The following is a 10,414-nucleotide window of genomic DNA, read 5'->3' as shown; positions in this document are numbered from 1 at the left end:
TCATTAATGTAGACCAAAAAAAGAAGCGGACCAAAGATTGAGCCTTGAGGGACTCCACATGAGATAGATTTTGGAGGGGAATTTACATTTGCTATGGAAACATATTGCTGCCTACTGCTGAGGTAGTTCCTGAACCACTCCAAGGCTATCCCTCTGATTCCATAATAATTAAGCTTGTATAAAAGGATATCATGGTTGATTGTGTCGAAAGCCTTCAGTTGGAGAAGTCCAGGAACACCCCAACAATACGCTCATACTTGTCAATTCCATTGGCAATCTTATTGATCATTGCCAACAGGGCATGAGTAGTACTATGTTTTTCGCGAAAACCAAACTGCAGGGGATAAAACAATTTATGTATATTAAGAAACTTTGTCGTGCGTACAAAAATTACTTTTTTCCAAAACCTTCGAAATGCATGTCAATAATGATATGGGTGATAATTTCCCAGCACGGTGTTGTCGCCTTTTTTAAAAACAGGGATTACTCGGGCTTGCTTCAATGATGGAGGTACAACTCCTGTAGAAAGATACAAATTAAAGATGTAAGTCAAAGGTTTAATAATATGTATCAGGTTTCTTTTCAGGAGAATGTTACTTATATCGTCACATCCTGAACTTATTTTATTCTTTAGTCCAGAAATTATATCAGCTAGTACCTTTACGACTGTTGGTGTGAAATATATCGAATTTGGATTTGGGACATTAAGAAAAGATGTGAAGTGTTTAGAAGAAGCAGAGATAGTGCTGGCAAGATTTTGGCCTAAGGATGCAAAATAGTCATTAAAAACATTTGCTAAGGCAAGGGGATCCTCTCCCAATTCACCATCAACATTTATTTTCGCGGGCGTAGACATTTTGAAGCTACCTTGTATAACGTTTTTTATAACTTTCCATGTATTTTTAACATCGTTTCTATAGAGGTCAAATTGATTATGAAAATAATTCTTTTTACATCTTCTTAGTATACCTGTCAGAATATTTTTGTAGTCTGTGTACTTTTTCTATTACTGTCGCAAGGCTTTGAAATAGTTTTTAAGTAAAGGTTGTTCTTTCTGTTTATTGAGCGCAAAATGCTATGTGTGATCCATGGGGACCTTGGAACCTTTTTGTAATTAGAGCGTTTGAATCGCACCACAGGAAAAGAGCTATTCATTAATGGATTCATTTTATTCATAAAAGCGTCAAATGCATCCTCGGCATTTTGAATACCGTAAATTTCTGACCAGTCAACATTTCCTAACTCTTCATTGAACAGATTCATATTATTTTCAGAAAAAAATCACGTCGAGTATTATGATCAACTTGTTGTTCAGTGGCGTTGGTATCTAGTTTAAAATGCGAAAATATGGGAAAATGGTCCGACAAATCAGAAAGAATTATTCCCGTAGAGAGGGTACTTCTGGTATTTGTGAATATATTGTCGATGAGAGTAGCCGATGTACCTGTAATTCGAGTTGGCTTGGTTATCAAAGGAAGGAAACCTGCTGTCATTATTACATCCGAAAAAGTTTGAACAAAAGTATCAGTATCGTATTTTAGTAAGTCAATATTGAAATCGCCGAGTAAAAAACATGTTTTATTGACCATCTCATGGAGTGCCAATATGCCATGGAAGGTATTCAAAAAGTCATCATGGGAGGAGTTAGGCGGTCTGTACATCGTTCCAACCAGAATATTTTTGTCGTTTGGCATAAGAATTTCAACAAAAAGTGTTTCAATAGCATCATTCATTAAAGTAAGATCAGGCCTTAACCTGTAATCGAATTGTTGGGATACAAAAAGAGCAATGCCCCCACCTGATTTCCCTATTCTATTATTTGTGACCAAATTATAACCTGGCAGCGTATAAAAGGATAGTTGAGTACAGTGGGAAAACCACGTTTCTGACAAACCTATCACAGAACAAAAGAGCTTAGAATTCAATAAAAGGGAACGAAGTGATTCAAAATTTTTGTTGGCACTGCGAATGTTGCAATGTAGCATTAGAAAGTTACTGTTGTCAAGTTGTTTCGACACTATCTGTTTATCAGTAAAATAAAGCGAGGGGGTATGTTGATACGTATTATCATTAGGATCTGAAAGAGAATCAAGATTAGCTTGTGCATTCAGAGTTCATTATCTATATCAGAAAATTGGAAATTTGTGTTTACAGCCATAACAAAGGATGTCTAGGGGGTCTCCAGAGATAGGGAGGAGTATGCAGATCAGCAAGACGAAATAACACAAGACATGATATTACGAGAACATATGACAGATACGAATACAGACAAATAACGACAAACACAAAAACAAGCAAACACCAAGAAAACAAATATACAGTAGCACTTAAATCCTAGGAACCTTCCAATTATAAAAAGAGGGAGAATATTAAGAGCTGACTATATAACAGGAACAAAATAAGCAAAGTATATTAGGCAATGACAGACATAAACCCTTCGAGGGAAGACGTAAAATGTGTCTATATTTTCCATGTATATACCTTTTCATAAAGTGAAAGAAGAACCAACAAGCATCAGCAATAACGAGAAAAATTGAAAGGTTATTGGAGGAACATGCAAGTCCTTTGAATCGCAAAGCATAGCAAATGAACTAATAATAGGCATTACGATAAGATACTTCGATATAAAAAGATTGGAACAGCAATCAAAATAAATAAAACAAAAGAATGAGAAACATCTGATACAGTACTGTGCTTGGATATGTATCAATAAGTCCAATATGTAAATAATGTTCATATACACCATTTGTGTAAGAATTTCCCAAAAGTACGACAGTAGGAGGAATTAATTTGACACATTAGCATGAAAAAAGAAAATTCTGCATGAGAAGTTCTTTGCAGTATATCGCTTTGTGTACAATTCAAAACCTACCAAAGGTGGTGCATGCTCCCCACAAACCCCCAAGATCACACACAGATTAAAACGGCAGATATAATTAGAAGGAATATTGTAGAAACAACAGCAAGGATGAGAACAAATGACCAAATGTCGTATATAAAAAAAACATACATTCATAGACAAATACCCATAATGATAAAGAAACATGTAACGATCGTATAAACTGCGAAGAGGGTAACAATCATGTATTTGTCACAAGGGGTTGCAAGTGAAAGAGCGAGATCAACAAAAATTAGAAACATGACTAGCGCCCCGTAACCACAGAGACTTACGACCGATCGATCGCAGGCAGATTTATACAATTGGATTTGAACATCATATGCAAGTGAATCGAGGGAATTTGAGGAACATTTGGAATCTAATGCTGTTAAAGACTTACAACTGATGTGAAGAGTGCACCTACATGTTAAATTGTGCACAAAAAGTAACTTAAAACTAGGGGAAGAATATTACGAACATTATTGTGCGACCAAACTTAAGAAAATGAACCAGTCCCTCAAAAGACTGGATGGAGGGCTTCTGTTGCATACTGGCATTTCAAGACCCTAGAGTGAAAGGAATAATTCAATAGTGTTCCAACATGTCTAACGTTGGTTTAATCTTTACTTTATGTATTTTGTTAGTAGTATAATTTTAAATGTTGTACCAGAGTAGACAATGGGGCGGATTATGCATGATATGTCAAAAAGAAACATATACAACATACAATAACAACGATCTAGAAGGTTCATCACAAAAGGGTCACCAAACACCAGTCTTCAACGGAATAATGAAATAGATCATCTCATTTGATGGAGGATATAAAGTAATTACACTTGTTGTGCATGACAATTATTAATAGTATAAAACCTAAGAATACCAACATGTGACGGTGTAATTAAAAGCCAGATTACGTGAAGTGAAATCGATGATATTATTAATTCGAAAAACTCTTCACATCAATTTTAGATAAAAACAAACACATATACACACGTATATCTACAAATAGACAGTAGATCTCACTCTTAGAACGCAAACTCGTGTATAGACACTCTCTCTATCTTGCCTATAGCTGGTAAACCAAGTCAATGCAAAGGAATACAAAACCAACTAGAATTGTAATTCGTCATGAGGACGAATTAGGTGATCTGTCTCTGATTATCATGATCATGAATACAATCACCATGTTTATTGAGATCAACGATGCTCATATTGAAAACTAAACTTTTATTACGAAAAGAACATGTTGAATACTCTTGAATAGAGGGAAATGAGAATATGTGAAATACATGTAGGTGTAGGCAATACACATTGTACATGTTATAGGCCTATTAAAAACGGTTTTAACCTACTTTATTGTGCGATATTTGAACTAATATACCTTGTAATGGTGATTAAGGAAAATTTGCGAAAAGTTGAAAAGAAAAAAAAAAAAAAAAATTTATGCCCACTTTTGGGTTCGAACCCTCGACCCTAAGAATGCAAGTCTGGTGCCTTACCTATTGAGCTGCACTATATCCCATAGACTTTCTACACAAGCAAATTAAGAGGATCTCAAATCCAATTTTGCAAGTGAAATACGGACATGATCCCGGCATTTGATCGGCAAACGAAGACCAAAATTGCAATAGCTTACAATCTCAGCTACAACATACTTCAAGCTCAGAGAAAACCAACCAATAGAAATGGAGATATGGCTCGCGAAATAGAGGAATGTAAAATCCAGTTTTGAGAAAAAGTCATTTCCCATAGAGATTGCACACAAAATGAGCGAAAATGACATGCCTCTATAATTTGCCATTTTTTAGGATGATCCATTCCTTTAAAAGTAAATAAAGGCATCAAATTAGAAAGAGTATGTCCTCAGCTACAACATATTGAAAACTGAGCGAAAATTGACCAATATTTACAGAGTTAGAGTCGAATTTGCATAATTATAATGACGTCATAAGTAGCAAAATGGGAATTTTGAGTTCCGACGCCATTTTGATGACGTCATGATAAAATTTCGGGTCAAATGCGACGTGAAATCACATCTCCCATCCATACTCTATTCGAATATGAAAAAAATGGAAGTCAACGGACTACTTTCAAAGCTATAATGAATTTTGTATAGGCATGTTTTAGCACATATATGGTTAGTGCGCGCGCGCGCGTGCTGTAAACTTTGATGGAGGCTAATTCCTTTATTACTTGTCGTAGAAGGTTGATCAAGGTATCAAATTGTTCAGAATTATATTATCGGTGCATTGATATGAAAAAATGGCGATCCTATGTTTTATAGTGCCGTTACGCGCGAGAACGCGCGCGCGCGCAAATTTTTGAAATGCTTAAAATGACCTGATTCGTACTCTGTTTTGGTCAAAAAGTGATTTTGAGCATTTTAAAATTTTGACGCGTGCGTACGCGCACGTCGTGACCTTTACATGACCTTTGATGACATGGGCAGTTGACCCTTGACCTGGGGAGCGTTTCATGAAAAGAGTTGTCGGACGTTTTATCCGACAAGTCCCATTTTATCCGACAGTTACCATAGTAACTTCTTAGCCAATCACCATGAAGAGAAGTTGTCGGATCTGACATCTTGTCAGCCAAAAGTGTTGTTGAAACGCTCCCCAGAAGTTAATGTGATGTAAATATTGTTAATTTTTGATAAATGATAATGAAGATATGATTGATGTGATTTTACAAAATGGCGTCTAGATGACGTCATGATGACCTTTTGACCTTGAACTTGCTTTATACACATCACATGATAAGTCCCCATATCTGAAGATATTTTGAAGATAATTGATCATGTAGATTTGGAGATTTTGTGCTCACAAGAACAGGTGGGAAAATAAAAATAAATAATGAATAAAGAAAGAAATAAAAAAGAAAATTCGTACGAAATTAATAGTTGATCTGTCGATTGACAAATCACCTAATAAGCACATGAAATTTCAGCTTTAAATAGCAAAATAGCATGGACTAGCAAACAAAGTATTTTGTAAACACTCAGCGACATATTAAATAATTTTTAATACATGACCGTTCGAGCATGCGGGTAGTCAGAGAGCCTAAATCTGTAAGATATCTATTGGAGGTCAAAAGTAAAAGTAATAAGATATCAATACCACATAGCTAAGAGACAGGCCTATACCGGCTTAAAATGTATTCATGTATGTGTATATAAAGTATCTGTAGTAGGCTAAATTTCCTTCAAGATAGCTTTTGCCGTATAGCCCTCCTAGCCCGATATTCAAGCTAACTCAACATTGTGATCTAGCGGCCAACCACTGTAGGGCTCCTTGATAATGAATCTATTTTCGATCAGGTAGGAAAATATTTCTCAATGAGAAGGGGGAAAAAAACCCACAACATATGTATCAATGCCAAACGTAAACGGTATCCTTCGAATATCTCAATTACAAAGAAAAGGAGGGGAAGATGGTCGGCAGTTTCATCGAATCTACAGAACGTTAACCTACATGTAATAAGCATATTTAGACTGCTACACAGCAATGGTGATAAGATCGAGGTAAATGGCAAAAGTTCGGTGAGAACAATGTTCATCAATATTTTCAGCACTGTATACGCCTTTGTCATAGAGTATATAGGGTAAATAATCTATGTTATGAGGACTCATCTTGTAAAGTTGTAAAATCCTCATTTATAATTTGAGGTATCTAATCTTTGAATTGAGGGGAAATGAGTAGGGCTGTCATATCAAACAACTATTTGTGAAGATCGAATTATACTATTATATACCTATATCCAAAAGCACGAGAGGCAAGGAAACCAACAACTTATTCTTGATTGAAAAAAAAAGTTCGAAATACTATTATGCCCGAAGTACCAGTGGCAGAGAAGGTAAAATAAAAGCACAAAGATCGATAAAAATTGATGTAGAATATCTTAATCAATGAACTACATGAAAATGGTAGAGCCTGTTGTGCCAGGAAGGCGCGAGACCGTTGAAAAGTGACTGATTTTCTTGCCTCTTTACAAAACAAAGTATAAATTTATACATAGGTTGGCATTTCAAAGACATGCTCGGCAAGTTCCAGAATAAAAATCAAATCCAAATATGCATAACACTCGATAGCCGTCTTAGTCACTCTCCGAGCTTCTAGAACGTTTCAGAATTTTTTTTTTAACGCGCATCAAATGCTATAATGTACAAGGTCAGGAGGGTACATATTTTTAACCCTTTATTGATAAACATTTAAAGACGTTCTAGTAGCCTGGAAAGCGACTGCATCCCAACACTTCAAAGAGTTAAATTTTCACATTTTTATTGTAAAGATCAAAACTTAAGATTAATAGTATACCTTTCTCTTTCGCAGAGGAACCACACCCTGTTTCGGCATCATATTGCGATAGATATGAGTTGACCGTGAATGATAACTGATATAATGTTTTACATTCAAGAGATGACGGCAGATACACACCCTTTTTGATGGTGTTAAATTATATAATCATCAATTAAGATTTGAGGATACTGGCGGGATTATCAAACCCTATATATCAACATATGAATAGGATGAGAATTCAAGGCTATGTAAGAGAACTGTACCAATATCCTAGAATATGACAGGTAAATCACTTTGAAAACAAATAAATTTGCATAGAAATAAAAACTACATCATTCGAACATTAGGCATGTGAATGCAGATACAGTACCTCATTTGTGTGTCAAAAATGATATGGAGACTGTATGCATGATATAGGTCGTAGCTCGATATTTTGGTTCGCTTGTGGACGCCAAGAACAATAATGAGAATATCGGGAAGCTGTAAAGATGACACTCGATGATACAAGGCGTCTATTTTGGCTATATACCAAACAAAATGATGTTGTGTTAATATCCTGGGTTATAAAATGAGTGAAGAACTGCATATAGCTTTGATTGGATGTAGGGTAATTCAAATGTGCAAAACAAGTTTCAGAACAAAATTTCTGAAAGATACAGAAAGTGTGGCCAGTGAATTAAGACAGCCGAAACTCAAACGTTCAGAAGAATATCGAATTACGTGATAAGAAATAAACATTATCAGCATTAGGGATGTATCAAACTTAGGTCCTATAATAAAGTAGTAGTATATTTACCGGGCGGCAGCATTCATTCTTTCCATGTGGCCCAGTTGTCTTCTTTGCTGCGTTTCGTCTGGAGGATCGATGACTTGTGTCTTCACGATTTTGATTCTGGTCATCAACTTAGAGCCATATCGAAGCTTGTAGGCAATTGACGATAGACGGCCGCGTTCACGCTTCATAGCTGCAGGTAGATCCGTTCTGACGGTGATCGGTCTGCTGACGGCGACGACGTCGTTCGTCGATTGCCGACGGTTTGTGGACGTGAACAGGTCGCTCGAAGGCTTGAATTATCTCATCATGATCTTTCATGTTAACGAAACGAACAATGATGGGCTTCGGGGAGTCGCGTGAATAAGCCAGTTCGTAGTTCCTTTCTGCGCATGATCAAAAGATTCTACGCATGATCAGAAGAAGGTCATTTGTACTAAAGTGACATGGCGTTTTAAAATCTAATGAGATGAGCACCAACTTTGATGTCTTGATTATTCATATATTCTTTTGAATTGTCGTTTTCATTTACATCCACAAAAAACGACAATACTTCCACGAACGACTGGTATTTCACAGTTTGCAAAGTACATTGTGCAACATGCTAAGATATGCATTCAAAGAAATTATACAACAAATGCCTTCATTAAGTGTTCATTTGTGTGCTATTCTAGTCACCTGGGGCCCGTTTCATAAAACTTTTGACTTGCAACTGTAACATCTCCCATATCTATGGCAAATCTTGTTATTGCAATGGCAACTTGTCATAGTTGCAAATATCCGTTTCATAAAAGCAATGACAAATTGTTATCGTAAATAAAAATAATTAAATGAAAAATAGTTCGTGAACGAGCCTGATATGCAGCTAACAGCCGGTTTTTTTCTTCACACACGTCGTCTGCGATAAAATTTTGATGGTGACAGAATTTACGGAAAATTTGAATCGGAGATGTAAGTACTTTCTAATTATCGTATTTATTCAATTATTACATCATTTGATAAAGTAATAAATAAATCACTTCCGAAAGAATGACATTGATAATACATATCATATTTCCACCGTTTTCTACGAGGTAAACATGCATTTTGCCGGGGATATCGTGGAGGCATCATCGAGATGCCGAGTGGTCGCTATCCCGGAGCTTCGGCGTAGTAGTGTTGGTGTGTGTGGGGTGGAGCTCGAATGAGCGGCGTTGCGACTGTACTGTCTTGACTCTGAGAGTTGCATCTGTCTTTCTTTCTGACTTTAGTCTTTAATTACCTAATTCAGTGCGATATGTGAAAAGCTGTGTGAGAGTGAGCCTTTATTTTTTGTGGCTTGGGTTGTTGTGGGCGACAAAAATACAGTCAAGTCTCGAGAATCATGAATGGGTTTCGATTGGTGTTCACGCTCAAGTTTGGCCTCGGCTTGGGCATGTTTTTTTTTTTTTTTTTTGGGGGGGGGGTAAACATTTACTCTGTAACTGTGAGGGATTGTTTTTCTTATAGTTTTCAGGAGGGGGGGGGGGGGGCTTGCGAGTATAAAAAGTTTGGTGGCCAGACAGTAATCAAAAAAGGCAAAATTATTTTTTTTGAAAGCTGTGACTGTGAGTTAGCAAAAATTTGACCGGCAGGAAGTTGGTTGGATATTCGATATTCAAACTGTGAAGTTGGTTTGACATTCAGGTTCGATATTCAAAACGCGTTGTGAAGTTGGACGGATATTCAATATTCTAAAATTAGGGGTTTTTGAAAGCTAGCTAGGGGGTTTAAAAGGTGCAGCACGTCTCGGGCAACCATAAAATCACTGGCTTGCCCTAATACGAGGACTTTCAGGGGACAAAAGTCAGTGAAAAAAAGGGTATGAATTTTTTTTTTGTTGAGAGGCCTGAAGGGTATTCCGACGGCCTAGCTGGGGTAATCACATGTCCTAACTTGTAGAACTTGACTCGGGCAACAAGATAAGCCCTAACTTGACCCGGCGCATGCACATTTAGGGGGCTCAAATAAAATTAAAGGGAATAAAGGGCTATTTAGAGCACTTTTTAATTAAAAAAAAGTATTTTTTTCAAGGGGCCCCAAGGGATATCCCAACGGCCTAGCCAGGGTAACCACCTATCTTAACTTGTAGAACTCGACTGGGGCAACAAGATAAGCACTAGCTCGACCGGCGGATGCACATTTAGGGGCTCAAATTAACAAAAATGAAGGGAATAAAGGGCTATTTAGAGCATTATTTGCATGTTTTTTGTTGAATTCAATTGACCATTGACCCCCACCTCAAGAAAAAATAAATGAAATAAAAATATTGAAAATAGAATAAATAAAAAAAACCAGGCAAAATATATTACCGTATATATAATCTATAGTAGGGGGGTAATCTAGATCTATAATGTGTGCATTAGAAATGGCACATTACGTTGATGATGGACACAATTAATGTGCTGGAAATGACCGCATTTGTCAAGCTGAAATATCAAGACAGAGCGA

General features: G+C 36.6%; 1 protein-coding gene across 1 annotated transcript in view; it reads right to left on the bottom strand.

The window, feature by feature from the left end:
• Positions 1 to 214: 214 nt before the first annotated feature.
• Positions 215 to 10,414, bottom strand: part of LOC121425254 — a 38,218-nt gene continuing 28,018 nt past the window's right edge. The window contains exon 3 of the mRNA XM_041621273.1: positions 215 to 334. Coding sequence (XP_041477207.1) covers positions 215 to 334 — 120 coding nt within the window. The remainder of the gene's footprint in view (positions 335 to 10,414) is intronic.

The sequence above is a fragment of the Lytechinus variegatus genome, chromosome 12 (assembly GCF_018143015.1).
Source record: "Lytechinus variegatus isolate NC3 chromosome 12, Lvar_3.0, whole genome shotgun sequence".
NCBI lineage: Eukaryota > Metazoa > Echinodermata > Echinoidea > Temnopleuroida > Toxopneustidae > Lytechinus > Lytechinus variegatus.
Note: the sequence above shows the minus strand (reverse complement) of the source record. Positions and strands in the feature narration are given on the sequence as shown.